General features: G+C 37.1%; 1 protein-coding gene across 1 annotated transcript in view; it reads left to right on the plus strand.

The window, feature by feature from the left end:
• The window catches only part of YTHDF3 (YTH N6-methyladenosine RNA binding protein F3), a gene marked incomplete in the record, with an annotated part of 46209 nt that extends 27577 nt beyond the window's left edge, over positions 1 to 18632 (plus strand). Inside the window, 1 exon segment of the mRNA XM_014585046.1 lies at positions 15585 to 18632. Coding sequence (XP_014440532.1) covers positions 15585 to 15608 — 24 coding nt within the window.
• Between the last annotated feature and the right edge of the window lie 1862 nt (positions 18633 to 20494).

Here is a 20494-nt window from a genome sequence, read left to right on the forward strand (position 1 = left end):
CCCCTCAGTTGGAGCACTGGCACACTAGAATCTTTTCTCCTTTTTTCCCTCCTTTTGGTTTGTTTGTTTGTTTGTTTGTTTTTTGACACACATGCTCATGTGTCTGGCATGGTTTCCTAAGCTTCTGGTCTGAGATGCAAACCTGGGTAGTTGGCCATGAGGGATTGAGCCATCCTAACTGCTTATACTGACTTAACTTTTTGCATTTTCTAAGTTTGGAAGGATTTTTTTCCCTAAGCTATTATATAGCAGTTTCTTATTCCTAAATTTCATGTTAAGACCTATGGTTCCTGTAGCCTTCGTTCATTTCTATGTTCATGTTTTAAAAAACTCTTCAATAACTCTTCAATTTATTTCTGACAGAGGAAGACTTTAGGAAGTGAATTCCATCTTCTCTTGTCATTGCTGGATCTTTTTTATTGACTGATGTCTCCCCTCCTGGTTACTTTGGCAGTGGGAGTACCCCATCTTGCCTTGCCAGCTAGGAAGGCTCCTGCTATGGAGGATTCCACCTGTCATATCCTCTGCTTATAGCAAACTTAGAATGTCAAGCCCTCTATTTTAGTGTGTCAGCTAATGGAGACACACTTCAGTCTGCCAGGAGGATTGGCAGTTAGTATTTCTATGGTTCTCCACTCTTAGCTTCGAACACTTAATTTTTATTTATTTATTTATTTTTTTGGAGAGGTTTTTGCTATAGAGCACGTGCGCTCGCCAGAGAGACAGAAAGCAAGAAATCATCCCCTAGGGGGATGGCCACGCCTCAATCCGTTTTTCTTCCTTCTCATCTCGGAATCTTGGGCACGCATGCACACGCGCCCAGCATGAGTTTAAGCCACTGGGATCCAGGACTAGAACCTCGGTCGACCACACGGGAATCCATCGACAATCCATTGCACCAACTGCTGGTCCCTGAACATGTAATTTCAATACATATATGTTAAGTAAAAATTGGTGGAACAGCATCAAGGCACACCTGCTAAAATATTCAGGGAGTAGAAAATTTAAAACACAAAAATTGTAATTTGTGGTGTTAGGAAGGATTCCTGTGTAAAAAAAGCAGAAAACCAGAAAATGTTCGTATTAATTAGAAACCAGTTGTAAAGAATTTGTATAAAGACAAATTAATAACCTTTTGAACAGGCAGATTAATCAGGGCTCATATTTTAGATCCAGTGATGATCTAGAACTTCATATCACAGGTCATAGACATTTTCTAAATGTGGAGCGAATGGGATGAAAATATAGAAGGAGAAAAATGTGGAAAGAGATGTTTGGTATCAAAAGAGTACAAGGGGAAACAAATCAAAGAAAAGGATGATTAGAGAAAAATTTCCAGCACCAAAAGATAAAAAGTTTCAAATGGAATGGACTCACCGAGTCACCAGCAGGATAGTTTAAAATTGAAACGAAAGGAAAAAATGATTGGATAAAGAGAAAATCTTAAAAGGAAGGAGAATCAGACTATCAGAATTCTCTGATCTATAACCCTGGATAATCAAATGTAAAATATTATTTCAGGGTAGAGGGGCATGAGATAGAGAATTACACTTATCTTGAGTGTCAGATATATCAGTGAAGAAGGGCATGGATGGGGGATTCCGTTCTAATATTAAGGAAAGATTGTTAGGAGAATTAAGGAAAGATTTAAAGAGAAGAAATGTATGTATTTTCTCACCTGAGGTAGCATAATTGTTTAAAGATGATATATCAAGTAATAGTACCTTAAAGAGTGCTTTCATTTAAAGTCATAAACATAGCCACTGTAAGAACTCGAAGTAGTGTGGCTCTTAGGAAGGGGAAAAGAAGTGAGATATAACAGATTTATTGTGATAAATTACTACAGTCGCAATTGCTGGTGCTGAAATTTATAAATCAGAATACTTGGGTATTAGTATGCTGTTTAAATTTATAATGGCAATCCATTAGAGCAACTTAGAGGATAACAGATCTTTACTTACTAGTTGCCTTCTAAAGAAATGTGTATGCATTACTTCTGTGGTGAAGCTAATATAATTAAAAATTAAAAGAATGAACAAATAAGGTGCAGAGTGTATTGTCCAGTATACGTTCAAGTTATCTACATAGCATAGAATCTACTTTTGACTGGGGAATTTTTTTTGAAATTTTTTCATCATGCTGAATGTGAGTCTTTTAGGTCCTATTATATTCTTTCATTCTTGTAAATTCTAATTGATTAGGAAACATAATCTGAGGTAACCTTTTTAGTTTAATAGCTCTTTTAATTCTACATAGAAATAATTAGAATGTTTGGTTGTCTATAACTTTGAGATGAATTTTCAAAATGTGTCATTTACATGTGTCCCAGGGGAGAGGTGCAGCACAGCAGCTTATTTAGAAACAAGGCATACTACTAATAAAATTCCTATTAAATAGTTTGATTTTCTAGAATCTGCATTTTAGTCATGTATCCTTCTTTTATTATATTATTTCATATTTCCAAAGACTAAATTTTAGCACCTGATAACAATTATTTTTAAAATTTGAAATAACTGATTAAGATAATATGTCCAGTTTGTCTCAGTACCCAAGTTTGTGTTAACATATGAGAAATTACTTCATGACCAAAACTGAATGACTAAAGGATAAGAAAACATAGTAAATGGTTGTGAATACCAGATACAATGTAGGAAGAGGGTGGGTGAAGGAGTAGAGTCTGAGGAAGGACATTAAGGAGAAAAATAGAGAGGCAAAGCATTTATGGGACACAGAAATGGGTTATTATCTGTTGAAGATAACTTTATAGTACTGTCGACTGGTGAGAAATGTACGCATGTTGAAATAATTCACTTTGCAAGCTAAATAACGTGATTGAATGTATAAAAGAAATTGAAATAAAAGAAATTTTTAAAAAAGAAATTACTTCATCAATTATACCTATGACAGTAGTAAGCATTACCTGACAGTAGTAAGCATTACCTTGGCAGTTTCATAAATTGTTTTTTAAGGGGTTTGCTATAGGGTGTGTGCTTCACTGGAGAGAGACAGAGAGATAGAGAAGGAAAGTGGGAAATCACTCCCTATGGGGATGGCCAAGTTGCAATTCTTTCTCCTATGCCTGACATGACTTTCAAGCCACTAGTCCAGGATTTGAACCACTCAGTTGGCTATGTGGGTTCTAGCCTCCTTAATCTCCACATCACTTTCTGGCCCTAGTTTTGTGCTTATTTTTTAATAACGCGAATAGAAGTCTATTTGATTACCCTTTGGTAAACTGCTGTATGGTTGTAGTTCTTTGTTGCTGGGTAGGTTAATTATAATGAAAAGGTAGAAAGTTCAGTATATAAAATGTTTTGATCCTGTAAATTTGAAGTACATTTCTCTAGAAAATAGTTGAGTCCAGGGTGTAATATATTCGGTACCATAAACTTGAGTGTGTGTTTGTATGTGTAATTCTCTGATTAAAAACATTCAGTGGTATTTTGAATAGTCAAGATGCTTCCATTTTTTAATACAATAATAGTGTATTCTGAGTCTGGTAAACTTTTTTTTTTTTTTGAGAGGTTTTTGCTATAGGGCACGTGTACTCACAGGAAAGACAGAGAGACAGAAAGTGAGAAATCACCCCCTGGGGGGATGGCCACATCGCAATCCCTTCTCCTCCATTCTTCTCTCAGGATCTTAGGCATGCACATACACGCGCCCTGCATGAGTTTAAGCCACCTGGTCTGGGACTCCCGCCGTGGTTGACTACATGGGAGTTCAGCCACATAACCATTACGCTAACTGCTGGTCCTGGTAAATATTTTTTATGAGCCAGTTGAGAAAAGAGATAATGCTTCAGTTAATATTTTATGATACTGACTTGTTTTTATTTTTTCATCAGATTGTTGTTAATGGCTGTGTTATGTCTCATGCTGCCGAAGAGTCTTATAATTTTTTTTTATTTATATTCATTCACTGTACATCATTACAGCATACAAAATGAGATTTTTCCATCCAGAATACACTGTATATTGGCTCAGTCAATTCTTATCAACATATGTGTTATCAACAAATAACTTTCCATTTCTTATTTCCTGTATATTTTGCTTTTTTTTGCCATCCTTGATTCCCTATCCCTCACCCTCTGCTGTGTCCCACCCTCCACCCACATTGTCTCTGGTATCCATGGTTGCTTTCTATACCTGTTTCCCCCATTGAATTGATGATCTAATGAACCTAATTGTCTAAATATTTCCAATAGCAAGCGCAGCTGATATATACATATGCATGAACACAAGTCTGACTTTAGGCATAAATATCAGAGAGAAGAATGAACATACTATAAAGTAGCACCTAGCTGGGGGTATATAGCTTACTGCAGTCATCAAATACGCTTTCTTTTTCTTTTTTTTTTAATTTCAATAAAAACAGTTTTGTGTTTTTTTCCTCCTAAAACTTTAATTAATTAATTTACATATATCCCCTAAGCATCATCACATCATACCAAATGTGGTTTCCCATCTAGAATAGACTGCATAGTAGTTTAATCATGCATGTTATCATTAATTTCCCATTTCTAGTTTCTTATTTATTTATTGATTGATTGCCCTGTGTCTGGCCCTCTGCCCTTTCCCACCCTTTTCTCACACTGTCTCTGGTGTCTACAGTGTTTGGTTGTTGCTGGTGTGTACTGTGTAGTTAGGCCTCTAATGGTTGTTTTGTAATTGCATGTGTACACTTTTTTTTTTCCTTACTGTAATTCCTTAATCCAGTGTGAGAGCTATTTATGCAGTATTTATACTATACTAGGAACTAAAGTATATAGGAGGATGTATAGGTTATTTGCAAATACTCCGATTTATATAAAGGACTTGAACATCTGGATTTTGGTATCCATAGGGATCCTAGATCTAATTTCCCACGGTACCCAGGCACACCTCTATTTAACATGTGGTTATGAGACAAGCACGTGATAGAGTGGTTCAGGCTGGACTCCCACATAGTTTGAGTTCCAGACCTGTTGACTTGAAGATCATGCTGGGCACATGTGTTTGTATGCCCAAAGTCCCAGGAGGACAATGGAGTAGAAGGGGTTGTGGTGTAACCATCCCCCTGGGAGGGTGATTTCTCACTTTCCCTCCCTATCTCTGTCTCTGGTGAGCGCCCTGTGGCAAAACCTTTTAAAAATTTTTGTGGTTGTAAAATGTTTTAGGTTTTAAGAACTTAAATTCTTGAGTTAGTTCTGTTTTCATACTTATTTTAGGGACCAGCACATGGTGTAATGGTTATGTTGCTGGACTTCCACGTGGCCACGTGGTTCAAGTCCTGGACCTGATGGCTTGAAACTCATGCCAGGCGTGTGTGCCCAAAATCCTGAGAGGAGAATGGAGAAGGGATTGTGGTGTGGCCATCTCCCCTGGGGGGGGTGGGGTGATTTCTCCCTTTCTGTTTTTCTCTCTCTTGTGAGTGTATATACCCTGTAGCAAAAATCTCTATTAAAAAAAAATTTTAAACATTACATGTAATTTATTAATTTAGAATACCTATGTCCAATGAAAGAAAATACTGTGTAACAAAAATAAAACTTGAGGTATTGAAGGTCAGATTTATTCTTCAGAGGCCAGCCAGGTGGCATGATGGTTAAGGTGGCTGGATCCCACATGCTTGACTGCACAGTTTGAGTCCCAAACCTGGGACTTGAAAAAAACATGGTTGTGTGCATGCCCCTGATCCAGAGAGGACATTGGAAGAGAAGGGATTTTAGTATGGTTGTTCTCCCTGGTGGCTGCTTTTTCACTTCTGTCTCCTTCTGCAGTGAGCACACACACTTTATATAAAGTTGGGGGGGAAAAAGGTTTGTTTTTCATAGTAAATTAAGATGTTTAACTGACTTTCCCTGTTCGTTGGAGTGGCTTAAACATTTTTTCATCTATAAATATCTCATGAATTTCACCCTGCTTGCTCAGGGATTATTAATGAGGTGAGGAAATGATACCATAGCCACTTTCCCTGATAGTTGTGGATTTATGCTAATACTATTAGGTCGCGGGAAATGAAAAATGTATCATGACTTTCCCAGTGACCCAATACATACTTAAAGCCCTGCTATTAATGGATCAAATGAGTATTTTGTGAGTTAGTAAATTAGTTACCTCTTTCTACTTAACAAATTTCTCCAAAATTCAGTGGCTTTAAAGACACAGTTTACGGGACCAGCAGTTGATATATTGGCTATATGTCACTGGATTCCTGTGTAGTCAACCGCAGTTCGAGTCCCTGACACCATGGCTTAAACTCATGGTGGGTGCGTGTGCATGGGTGCCCAAGATCCTGAGAAGAGAATGGAAAAGAAGGGATTATGGCTTGGCCATCCCCCCTGGGAGGTGATTTTTCACTTTCTGCCTCTCTGTCTTTCTGGTGAGCGCATGCGTCCTACAGCAAAAAAAAAAAATCCTCTCCAAAAAAAAAAAGATACACAGTTTCCAATGTCTATACATTAGGAATCTGGACATAGCCTGGCTGGTCCTCAGCCTCAAAAAGCTGTGGTGAAGGCTGGGCCACGGGTCTCATCTGAAGATTTGACTGGTGAAAGCTATTCCAAACTCACAGTTCTTGGCAGAATTCAGTCCAAAGGTTGTTGGATTGAGAGCCTCAGTTCCTGCTGGCTGTTGGTCAGAGGCGACACTCAAGTTCCTTCCCACTGGGGTTATTCCCACAAGGTGTATTGCTTCATCCAAGTGAACAAGCTGAGGGCAGTAGTTAGGGAGACAGAAGTTACAGTCTTGTAACCTAATAGAAGCAGTGTCATGTTACCTTCACGTTGAATTCTGTTGTCTAAAAGTCGGTCATTCATTAGGTCCAGCCTACAGTCAAGTTATGGGGTAGAGATTATGTAAGGGCCTGAATTCCTGGAGGCAGAGACTACTGGGAAGCATGTCAGAAACTGCCTACCCCAATTATTCAATACTTTAAGACCTTTTCACATATCATAGGATATAAACCATATGATCGTATTAAATCATGGTACCTGATTTAAATTTGTGGTGTTCTGGGTAGAATATTTGATAATCAGATCTTTAGAGTTTTATTTGTAAACTGAAAAACTCAAAATGTTATTTAATTGGGGGGAAAAAAAAAACTCTTTTCCTAGTAAATATCATTTTGATTAGAAGTATAAAGTCAAGATGAGGGATCAGCAGAGGTTACGTCGCTGGACTCCCACATGACTGACTGTGGTTCAAGGTCCATACATTAAAGGCTTGAAACTCAGGCCAGGCGTGTGTGCATGCGAGCCCCAAATCCTGAGACAAGAATGGAGGAGAAGCGTTTGCAGCATGGCCATCCCTGCAGGGGGGTGATTTCTCACTTTCTGTCTTTGTTTTTCCAGTGAGCACACATGCCCTGTAACAAAAAGCTCTCTCCAAAATAAATAAAGTCAGGGTGAATTTGGTTTTTAGGATTTCATAGTAAGGTCTAGAAGGCATTCAGAGTATAGAGAATTATAATATATTGAAGGAATCTGAAATAACTAAAATTTGGGAGGCACAGCTCAGTACAGGACATGAGAGAAAGTTGGAAAGGTAAATCATGAATTAAATCTTTATTTAGTAGGCATTTGCGAGCAGGCTACATGTTTAGACACTAAGGGATAGAGCTCATTAAAAAAAATCTTGTCTTTGAGAAGCTAGTGCTTCTGGTATTGAGAACTCGTTTTTAAAGAGGGAAGTTAGATATTTATGTCTACACATTAAAGGTACAATGAAGTGCCACTTAAGCCATTACATGTATTTTTATAAAGATAGGCATTGTTTTCCATTACACATGAAATTATATGAATGCTGGGCTGGCCCTGTTGCTCATGTCTTTTGCAGAAAGAGCTAGAACCCACATGGCTGACTGCGGTTTGAATTCTGGCTCCCAGTGACCTGAAAAATGTGCCAGGGATGTGTTCATGCACTTCCAAAATCCCAATATGATGGAGAAATGAAGGAAGAAGATTGCAGCGTGACTACTTCACTGGGAGATATGCGTTTTCTCTCTCTCTTTTTCTCTACCCATCAATTAAGAAAAAGAATCCTGGTGCCAGCAGGTTGAGTTGTGGTTAGAACATTGGATTCCCACATGACCTACTGCACAGTTTGAGTCCTGTACTTGGCATCTTGAAAATCACACCTGGCACGTGTGCTTGCATTCCCAAAATCCCAGGATTAGAATGGAAGAGAAGGGATTATGGTGTGGCCATCCTCCTTTATTTGGGTGATTTCTTACTTTCTATCTCTTTCTTTCTCTAATAAGTGTGACCTACAGATAAAACCTGAAAAGAAAAGAAAAAGAATCCAAAACCTTAAAACTTCATATGAATGCTGGTAAAACCTTTAGTTACTACCATTTTTTTCTTTCATCTTATTACTACAAATTGAAATTCTGTGCATAAAAATCTGTTTTTTCTTTTCTTTTCTTTTTTTTTTTTTTTTTTTTAAGAGAGACTTTGCACCTGTGTGGTTCCCAGAGAGACAGAAAGTGAGAAATCATTCCCCAAGAGTTATGGCCATGCAACCATCCCGTCTCCATTCTCCTCTTGGGATTTTGGGCACACTCACACATGCACCCAGTGTGAGTTTCAAGCTGCTGGTTCTGGGACTCAAACAGTGATCAACTACCTGGGAATCCAGTGGTGAAACCATTATGCCATCTTCTGGTCCGCTATGCATAAAATTCTGCTTATGCAGTCTGTAGCTACTAAATACTGTTTACTAGACACTGTTCTTTTAATGAAAATCCCCACCAGGCTTTTTAAATTTAAGTTTATTTTACCTTTTTGGGAGTAATTTTGGGATTGTGTGTTTGCTGGGGAGAGAGAAAGAGAAAGGAACCCTCAGGTATGGAATGTTCACGCCAGCGTGTTTTCCAAGCCATTAGGTCTGGGACTTAACTGTGCATTTGGCTACATCAGGTCCAGCCACCCTAACTACCACATGATGGGCTGACTTCCCAGCCAAATTGTACTATATTTGCTCTAAATTTTCCTTTTTTAAAAAAAAAAACAACAAAAAAAAGTTGGAGTAGTTTAAAATATTTATGATAGGTTATGTGCATGTGAGAGAAAGAGAAACACACACTCTGGAGCATGGTCATGTTGTGATCCACTTCATCCAAGACATGGAATCCCGGGCTCTTCTGCATGTGGATCTCCGTATTTCAGGCTGAAATAGGTTAAATTGCCAGATCACTGTGGCGAGACCACATGGTGTGGTCATGTGTGATCTGCTTCTCTTAAGTAGGTATTACCACTGTGCCACAGAGCTGGCCCAGTGCTCTAAATAACTGAGTACAGTTGACTTTACTGTCTCTTGACAGAAACTCAAAAAAGTTATTTAAAGATGTTTCAGCTGCAGTAACTTACACAATTAATACTTTTAGTATTGAGTGTTTTCTGTTTCAGTTGAATAAACATGAGGGAATTGAAAAAGAACTGTATAATCTGTAATAAAAAGTGTTACACTGGGGGCTGGCAGATAGCGTGGTGGTTAAGGGAGTTGGATTCCCACACGGCCAACCACGGTTCAAGTCCCTGACGTGGTGACTTGATTTCTTACTTTCCGTCCCTCCCTCCTTTTCTCCCTCTTTCTCTTCCCCCCCACCTCTCTGTCTCTCTCTCTCCCTTTCTGACCAAATTACAAATAAATACATAAGTAAAGTGAAATAAAAAAATAATTCTTTTAAAAAATGAGTGCTATACTGAGAAACCTAGTGCTGAACAATTCTTGTGAAAAACAGCCTAGAACATAATTATTTTCATTTTATTATAAAGAGTCCAATATGTGATCTCTAAAATAAAGTTGCATGTGGATTCCTTTGGTTGTTGGCTTTTGAAAGGCCTTGTTACCCAATACTTTTTTTCCTAAGAAATTTCTAGTATGTATTCTGGAGTCTAGTCAACCTGTATCTCCATACCATTGGATCCTGCTTGTTCTTAACTGTTCTCATTCATTCAACAGATGTAAGTATTAAAGGTTACTAGTAAAACATCAAAGATGAATAACCTTTACTTTGTAGAATTTGGTCTACTTGGGAAGACAGACATTTTTTTCTCAGGGGAATTTTGTTGTTTACATCATTGAGAGCCTGTATGGTGTGTCTTTTTTCTTTAAGAGAGATTTTTTTTTTTGCTGGGTTTATGCACTCACTGGAGAGACAGAAAGACAGCGAGAATTTACCCCCAGAGGGGATGGCCACTCCACAATCCCTTCTCTATTCTCCTCTTGGAATCTTGGGTACGCATGCACATGTGCCTGGCATGAGTTTTAAGTCGCCAGGTTCTGGACTCAAACTGCAGTGGACAAGGGAGTCCGGGGATGTAACCATTAGTCACCTGCTGGTCCCCATGTTGTATATCTTTTGTTAAATGAGTATTTTATGTTTTCAGTGTTTTGAAAATGAAATTATAGTTTCAGTTTTTATTTTCTAATTGCAGTTTATAGAAATAAAGCTCATTTTAATATATCTTTTGGCGCCAGTAACTTTTATACATTTTTTTTAGAATTACTTTATCTGTCTTTATTTATTTACTTAAATTTGACCAGAGAGGGTCAGAATAAGAGGGAGAGAAAGTGAAAAAGCAAGCCGCCGAGTCTGGGACTCGAACAGCCATGTGGGAATCCAGAGCCCCTAATATTGATATTAGCACTATTTTAATGTTAATCAGTCTTTCATAATATTATTTGTGCTTTAAAAAAAAAACCAACAACACTGGGACCAGCAGTTAGCGTAATGGCTATGTCGCTGGACTCCCACGTAGTCGACCGCGGTTCGAGTCTCTGACCCGGTGGCTTAAACTCACGTCGGGTGCTTGTGCGTGCGTGCCCAAGATCCCGAGAGGAGGATGGAGGAGAAAGGATTGCGGCGTGGCCATGCCCTCTGGGGGGTGATTTCTCGCTTTCTGTCTCTCTGTCTCTGTCTCTGTCTGAACGCATGCGCCCTATAGCAAAAACCTCTCAAAAAAAAAAAAAAAAGAAAACACTTTTTTCAAAGATTTTTCTGTTCTGTCTCAACTCCCATAGTTTCACCCACTTTTTTTAAAAAAATGATTTTATTTAACTTTATTTACTTAACTTAATTTGACCAAGGAAGGGGGAGAGAGAGAAAAAGTGTGAAAGTAAACCACCAGGTCCTGGACTCGAACTGCAGTCGGCCATGTGGGACTACCACGCCACCTGCCAGCTTCTCCACTCATTTTTAATTTGTGTCCTTTCTTTTAGCTTTCTTTTCTTTCTTTCTTTCTTTCTTTTTTTTTTTTTGTCTATTCATTCTTTTACCTTTTTGGTATGCATGTGGGGGCTTACTATTACTCATGTCCTAATATATTGAGTTGGGTGATGACCTTGTTTTTTTGTTTTTGACTTTTTTCTGTATTCATAATAGAGCATGTGTAGGCACATGGACAAAGTGAGCTGGAGTTAAAAAACTGCCCTCCGTGATCTGATGATGTTGCAGTACCCCTCTTCTAGTCCTTCAGCTTGTTCACTCATGAGTGTGCCTGGCATGTTTTTCTAGGCAGTGTACCTTGAGATTTGAACCTTGGTCACTATGTAGGATCCGGCTTCCTCTGAACAGTATTTTACTTCTACACCATAGAACCAGTCCAAGCTTTATTATTATTTTTTTAATTCACACATATTTTTAAGTTTTAAGGAAAGTTAGACATAGTACTTTTATTATCTGATATAAGAGTTTTTTTAATTTCTATTTTTAAAGGGAGATATTTAGAAGTATGTTTTAGAATTTCCAGATTGTGGATTTGGTTTTCCTTATTGTATGTTTTGCTTCTAAAATTGGTATCAGAAAATGTGATACTGATTCCTTGACATTGATTGAGATTCAGTTTCTGATCAGAAACGTAGTCACTTTTTGTAGTTGTTTTTGTGTCCCTGGGTAGAATATATACCCTATAACTGTCTATTTTCTGTATTCTGTATATTCAGTCTGTATTTTTTTCTAACTTGTCTTTACCAGTTACTAAAGAAAATGTGTTAAAGTCTCCTGCTATCATTATGAATTTGTCACTTTGTAATTCTGATAGCTATAAATATATTTAAAAGTTAAATATAGTTACAGTTTTGTATTGTTAGAACTTTTCAAAAGTTAAATATAGTTACAGTTTTGTATTGTTTCAGATTTTTAAAAACTTTTCATTATTTCGTATATAGTCACCATTTTAATGTCCCACTATGGTTTTTAACTTTATATCCATTTTGTTTAATATTAATATAGTATTGGTTCATTTGTTTTGTTGTTACTCGTATGTCTCCATTGATTACCTTTCTTTTTTTGGGGGGGAGAGGTTTTTGCCATACGGCGCGTGCGCTCACCAGACAGAGACAAAAAGCAAGAAACCACCCCCCAGGGGGGATGGCCACAGCCACGCTGCGATCCCTTCTCCTCCATTCTCCTCTCGGGATCTTGTGCATGCACACACATGCGCTCGGCGTGAGTTTAAGCCACCGGGTCCGGGACAAGAACCGCGGTCGACTACATGGGAGTCCAGTGACAAAGCCATGCTAACTGCTGGTCCCTCCATTGATTACTTTTCTTTGTTCTTATATTTCAGGTTCATTTCTTGTAAATTATCTCTAATGGGGTTTTTAAAGTTCTCAGCTATTTTGTTTTCATTGAAGAACCCATATTAATGTGACTCCTGATACAAATGTATAAATGCTAACAAGTGTTCTCTTTCTACCCTATTATTTTGTGTTTCCTAATTCATCCAGATTTTTTCAAGCACTCCCCCACTCTTTCTGTCCTTTTGAATCAATGGAGTTTTTCTTATTCTTGCCTCTTTTCATCCATTGAGTTGAAAGTTATGCGTTAAGAATATAGATATAATACACGGTGATCTATATTTTAGTACTCACTTTAACTGCATCGTTGATCACAGTTCAAGCTGGAACAGCATCCAGAACTTGCACTTAAATCATACACAATCCTCAATGTTATACATTATCTGCATTTTAAAATCGTTCTTACCCTTAAGTAGAGTAGCATTTTCCCCCCAGTAGTTTCCAGAACTCTTTAGGGAGCTGATGAATTTCTCTAGTTGTGATTAGTCATTTTATAGGAAGAATGAGTAGTATGCCTTTTCCTCTTCTTCCTTCATCTATGTGTATTTTCTAGCTTGCTAGAGCATGCTGCAAAATTTGTCACACAGGTCTATTTTTTTTCTTTTAATTGACTACTAAACTTTATGTTTTGGCTGGTTTATAAAAACATTAAGGGCCTTTGTAAGATTAGACTCTAGCTTTGTATTTAGGTTATTTTGCCTATTTTTTTCCTTTGTTGATAGTGGATTTTTGTTTCGTTTTTCCTTTTGAAATGTGGTTAATCTAGCTTGTTCTATGTCTGTTTTTGTTTTATATTTTAATTTCTGTGTATTTTTATAAAATAAGTTTATTATGTACTGGAATATTTAATCCACTTTCTTCCTTAAATATTGTTATCTGAGGTCTAGCCGTACATTAGAATAAAAAAGAAAGAACTTTAGTAATAGGGAACTTGATGGTTTGTTTTGTTTTGCTTTGCTTTGTTTTGTTTTGTTTGGAGAGGTTTTTGCTATAGGGCGTGTGTGCTCTCTAGGGACTGAAAGCAAGAAATCACCCCCCAGGGTGGGATGGCCACAATGCAATCCCTTCTCCTCCATTCTCCTCTTGGGATCTTGGGCATGCATGTACATGGCGCCTGGTGTGAGTTTAAGCCACCGTGTCTGGGACTCGACTTGTGGTCGACTACATGAGAGTCCAGCGACATAGCCCTTATGCCATCTGCTGGTCCTGAGGTTCTTCTTAAAATTTAAAATAAAATGTTCTGATGGTGTCAAAGAATGGTGGGAAACTAATTTGACTATTTGCAAAGTGTGATTCATACTCATTTTAGAATATGCATTATTCATGCAAAAAATGAAATGGAAGTAATGAAGAAAAGAAAAATCCAACACTTTGTTAATGCAGTTTGTTATAAAGACTGATGGTTTGCAAAATGTGGACCCTGGACCAGCAGTTGTGAATCACCTGTGAACTTATCGAAAATGCAGAATCACAGGTTCTATTTCATAGTTGTGGGGCCCAGCAATCTGTTTGGACAAGCTATCTAGGCGATTCTGATACTTTCCATTCTTAAAGTTTGGGAATCATTGGGTTACATATTAACATAGTATGGTATAAAGTAATTGATGTGTTTAGTTGGTGGCATGTACAATGTTAGTTATGTATTTTCAGAGACAGTATTAGAGATAAATAATTTGGGCCAAGCCACAACATCACAGAAGTAGTACAGTGCTCTGCTAAGCAGAAGCCAGATTAGAAGGTCCTGTGTTCACATGCCAGAGTTTTCCTATACCCTCTGGCACATTCATGTTTCACCTGGATCCTGACTAGCTGCAACTCTAGGGGTAGATTGTGGTATTGAAGACCTGGTTGGAGGTGTCTCTCCCTCTTTTTCTCTGAAGAAGTAAATAAATTTACACAAATATGTGATTGATAAGAAACATGAGAACATTACTCAGTTTTAACTTTGGTTAAATAGTTTTTATTTTAGATACAAGGAATTACATTTCTTCTATCAGTTGTTTTGTGAGCCAGCAGTCAGTTGAATCTACCTAACACTCATGATAGATAGATAGGTAGGCAGACAGACAGACATGTATTTATTTTTTTACTTACTTACTTATTTACTTACCAGAGTGAGTGCACACTCATCAGAGAGAGAGAGAGAGAAAAAAACATAGAGATAGGATAAAACACACTTCAGTTCAATGTACCTAACACTCATGATTGATATTTATTTATTTGCCAGAGCGAGTGCACACTCATCAGAGAGAGACAAAGAAACAGATAGGATAAAGCACACCTCAGTGGGACATTTCACAGTGCAGTCCTATCTCCATTTCTCCATTCCATTCAAATTTGGGGTCTGCATGCACCTGGTGTGTTTTTTAAGCTGCAGAGTCTGGGACTCAAACTGTGATTGACCTTGTGGGATCTAGCTCCTGTATCCACTTTTTTGATGTGAGTTTTAGTATGCTGAATATGCAAATAAGATACAGGGAAAATTAGTGACTCAAAATATTTTTAATTTAATACTGAAATTCTAATCCAACTTTGATGCACTTTAATTATTTACCCTTCCTCCTATACTGGCAACAGGTAATAGTTTTCAAATTGATTAAAAAAAAAAGAAGACTTTTTTTTGAGAGGATTTTTGCTATAGGGCATGTGCTTGTCAGAAAGAGAGACAGAGACAGAAAGCGAGAGAAATCAGCCCCCAAGGGGGATGGCCACACCGCAGTCTCCACTCCTTCATTCTCCTCTCGGGATCTTGGGCACGCACACACACGTGCCCGGCGTGAGTTTAAGTCACTGGGTCCGGGACTTGAACTGTGGTCGACTACATATTTAGAGTTGTTTTTTTTTTAAATGCTCTGTGGAATCACTCTACTATTGTATGTAGAGGTAATAGTAAATTGTTATTAACTAATGAATTAGTATTTGAAGAACTTTGTATGAAGATTTATATTATATGTGCATATAGTTTAAATCTTTAATTAATGTTAGTATTTTGTTATAATTCTTTTTATGCTTTTCTTTCAGGAGAGAAATCGAAACAAACAATAATCATACAGAGATGTCCTGTTAAAATTACAACACTAATGATATAGACTCTGGAAATGCCTAATAAGTCAAAGAAGACATTATTAAAGCTTTTTTTCTGCTTAAGGTGACATCTTTGAACACTTTAACACAAAATTGACTCTTCTTGTAATGGTTTTCATCAGCGCATCTGCCCTTATACTCTCACCAAACACACTTGAGAACTGTAACTTCGTCAAGCACTTTCTGTCCTGAAGCTTTTACCAGTATCTGCTGTCTTTTGTAATTATGCATCCTAGCTAAGGCACAGAAGACTGAATGAATGCAAGGATTCATTAACTCTTTGAATTTGTTAAATACTAACAGTTAACCATTAGAAGTGGTTCAATGATGTAAGAGTCACACTGCTTCAACTTTTTCTTTGTGTAGTTTTTAAATTGTCGATTTTTAGCTATTTGACAGATTAAAGCAAAATAATCATGCCATACTTAGTCCCAGAGTTCAAGTCTAAATGTTTATGTGAAAAATTATTGTAGTAAACTTTTAATATGGCAAAGCAACCTTACGCTCTATTTTAGCCAAATGAAACATAATCTGAAATTATATTAGAACATTTCCCTTGTCTTCAAACTGTTTGGTGTAACAGAATATTGATATGCAGCTTGGTGGATTTCACCAGTTAATGCACATTCTTCTCCCCTCCTTCCCCAATAATATGTATACTGAAAAATGTGCATTTGTCTGAGGAATTATTTTGTTTGCTACCACTTAATGAATCTCAAAATTTTGAGTAAATGTACCTCAGTCTAATCAGACTTTTTATGATCTTTATAACTACATTTAAAACCCTTAATTCCTATTTCTGGGTGTTTGCGAGCCTGATTGCTATCATGAAGTAAAAATTTACTACTCTAGGTATTCACTAGCTAAATAAACATAGTTCTTGTTTAGCAAGCATATACTGTTCCTCAACTCTTTTCTCCAGCTTTTGCAGTGTCCTGGCATCCTTAAAATACTTTGAAAATATGGCCTTGATCCATGGATTAAATCAGTATCTAAGTGAATGTGTTGATGTTTTATTGATCAGATCTATGTAAATGGGAATACAGCATATATCTGGGTATTCTTATAGTTATCTTTTTAACATCTTATTTTTTTCATTAATTACATATCAACATTAATTTTGTATCTTGAAACAAATTGATTTTGTATAATTAAATGTGTCAAGCATCTGTATTAATTGATTTGATGGCATAAGGTTATGAAAATAATGAACTGCCCCTTATATTACTGTTCTGAAAGGAGAAAGCTTTGTAGAGGATGTGTTAAGGGTGGAAATAGCAATACAGTAGGTTTGAACACCTTAATTGTTTTGCATTACTCCATTTATGTTTACATCATGTTAGAGAAGTTTTCATTTCCTATGGTCTTTCGTCACTTCAACTTCAACCTAGTGACATTTCTTTGAGGTTTTCGTTTATATAATTTTTTTTGTACAATGTTTTCTTAAAACATACAAATACTGTATTTCAGTGGAAAAAAATACAGCATTTGTAGATAATCGTAGCTACTTCACAGTTCTTTGGTAGTCCCAGTGTAGTTATATCAGTGTTTACTGAAGGGAACATCAAAATATTAATGGTATATTATAAAATAGACTTCCTTGAAGGAAAGTTGCACCTATTTTACCTTTTTAAGAGTAAGCCATGAAAACTTGTAACATGTCTCTTAAACTATTTATAATAACAACTGGCATTTGGGTGTAGTTACCACATAAGTAGGACATGTCGAAGATGACTGTCATTCTGGTGATCCTATTAGAGAAAACTGTAAAAGGGTGACCTTGTAGGAGGGATTGGAGTCCTTTCCCTGAGGTTCTCTTTTTCTTGGTGCTTTATTAGCAACTATGGATATTTTTATAAAACTAGTTACATTATAAATGGATCCAAACTTGTTTAATTTATATTAGGTTTCTATGTAAGAAGTATCACAGAATCACCCAGCAAGCAGGCTGATTGCAGTACATGTCAGATATTGTCGCGAATCTATTCATGGGGAGGAGTACAGCCCAGTGCCTTCCTGTAACCTGGATTTTTAATCTTAAGGGAAATGGGTGCAGCATTCCTTTGGGAAAAATCTTTTTCTTTTCAATTGGTGATTTTGTATTTTTCTCATTTAAGTTTTCTCAAGAGCACCTACCTTCTCTTCCTCTTGGTCTGTTATTGTATTGCAAGATGTTTTTCCTCTAGATGAAATTATTACAGGTTGTCTCGAGTACAACCAGCTGAATGCTAACTGTGGGGACCAAAGGGAGAGAACCTGAACTCCACAAGAGGAGGCACATAACCAAATGTTCGAATGATCATAAATTGAGACATTATTGGCCCAGTAAATTTCTTGCTTAATGTTTTTCCAAGTTCTGATTTGAATATTTCATATTAAAGTTACCTTATGTGGGTATTTTATTTTGAAAGGTATTATAGTTTGTATATTTAACAGTAAGGGGGAAAATGTAACCAAAATTAGTATTCTTTCTCTATACATATTGGTACTTGAAGATTCCTTTCAAAAGAAACCCAGCCTTTCCCTAATTTTAGTACTTAATTCCTCATTTTAACTTAAGTGAACTTTCTAATTCAAAAGCTGTGTTCTTTTTTGAATACTGTGCATGGGGGTTAAGCTGATGTTAAAAACCGTTTGCAATAAAAAGAATCAGCTTAAGTCATTTAATCATTTCAAGTGCATTCTGCATCCTTTAAAGATAAGTTTGAGAAATTTAAGAGAATTGTGTTTTCATTAAGTTTTGCATATCTTTTGTTATGCCATGTAAATTCCCTTTTTCGTATGATTAAAGGAAAGTTATGATAAAATGATTAGTTCATTTACATTCATTGTAGCAATTACATGAGAATTTGAATTTTGTCGTGTTTGGGTTTGTTCATTCCTGTGAATGATGGTACAGTTAGGTGAGATTTTCTGTTATGGTACCCAAACTCACCATTTGGTCCTCTTTAATCTTTGAGGGTTTCAATAAAAATTGTTCACGCATTTCTGTGGTTTTTTTTTTCCATTTTATCTTTATATATAAATATATATTGCCTGCCAAAAAACTGTTTTGCTCACTGTATTATGGATTTCCTGATTGACTTATCTTTCAAGTACAGATAGATTACATCACTTGTTCTAGCTGGCCATTTAAATTAAGTAGGAGAACTAAAGAGAGGGCGGATAACAGTTTATCCTAATCTTTATCCATCCCAATGAGCTTACTGCTTTACATGTCTTAGTACTAAACTTAGATCAAAAGAGAAAGAGCCAGTGTGTTTATTTTTGCATAGCAGGAGCAAGGAGTGGAGCAGCCTTCCTGATCCCTCAGTCTTGGTACCAAGGAGCGCTTTTCTTTTCTTCTTTTTTGCTATAGGTTGCATGTGCTTCCCAGACAGAGACAGAGACAGAAAGCGAGAAATCACCCCCCAGGTGGGGATGGCCATGCCGCCTTCCATTCTCCTCTTGGGAATCTTGGGCACACATGCATATGTGCCTGGCATGAGTTTTACGCCACCGGGTCTGGGCCTCAAACCATGGTCGACTACATGGGAGTCCAGCGACATATCTATTACGCTAACGGCTGGTCCCAGGAGTGCTTTTCTAACAGTCTGTACAGTGCCTCTTGGGGTCAGTATAACTTTTGTGGTTAGTATGACAGTGAGTATGGATGTTGTATTGACCATTGCTGAGCTCTCAAAAGTATTTATTCCAATGGGAGAAACTAAAGGATTTGTTTTGTGCTGTCAAAGCCAGTAGAACACATACAACACAGCTGGCCCATGTCCTGGGCACCGCCTTTAAGAACCATCTGGTTGCCCCACATGTGGCATCATCAGAAGTCTATCTCCTAAAGGGAGGATTTATGTCTCTGCATACCTGGAAGCCAGTTCATTGTATTTGGGACCTAAGTCTTCTAGGCTTACCTTTATCTTGGTTTTAGTGATTGGTGGGAAAGTCATGATGTGTGTGTGTGTGTTTTAAACGCAAAAGTGTGTAATGATTTTCCCAGCAACCCAGTAGATTTAGTAGCTCTAGGAACTAAAATGTTCTTACAGTCCAAAGTAAACTGACAGGTTCAAGTTTATCTTCTTTGCTTTCTACTGTTAGTACTTAACCAGTGCATAATCTCGATGTTTTCTTTCCTCATTTCTTTTGGTGTGATAGAAACAACTCTTCCAGTATTTCACTGATGCATGGTAGTGGAATTTTAAATACAGTTTATTGGGACTGGCAGGTGGCATGGTGGTTAAAGGTGCTGGATTCCCACATGGCTGACATCAGTTCGAGTCCTGGACCTGGCGACTTGCTTTTCTCGCTTTCCCTTTCTCTCTGTCTCTGTCTCTGTCTGGTCAAATTAAAAAATAGTAACAAATGGAATTAAATAAATGATTCTTTAAAAAAATGAAAGTACAATTTATTTATAAGTAGTATACCACTCAGAATTTATGTGCTCTATAATTTCAGTTATCTATACTATATTTGGACTAAATGCAAATAAAAAAATGTTTTTTTTTAAAACTTACTGTGCAACTCTGTGAGTACAGAGTTATTAACATTGGAAGGTTCCCAATCCTTTCCTGCCACTCTACTTGCCCATCCATAAAACACATTTAAAGATTTAGATATTAGGGGGACCAGCAAGTGGCATGGTGATTATGGTGTTGGACACTCCCATATGGCCAACCATGGTTTGATTCCCAGTCCTGGTGGCTTGCTTTCTCACTTTCCCGCTCGCTCTCTCTCTGGTCAAATTAAAATGAATAAATGAATGAATAAATAAAATTTAAAAAGATTTAGATATTAGAATGCCACTTTAAAAGTATCAGATGTTTTTCTAAGACATATCTGTAAACCGAACAGAA

The sequence above is a fragment of the Tupaia chinensis genome, unplaced genomic scaffold, assembly GCF_000334495.1.
Source record: "Tupaia chinensis unplaced genomic scaffold, TupChi_1.0 Scaffold148698_1, whole genome shotgun sequence".
Taxonomy (NCBI): Eukaryota; Metazoa; Chordata; class Mammalia; order Scandentia; family Tupaiidae; genus Tupaia; species Tupaia belangeri.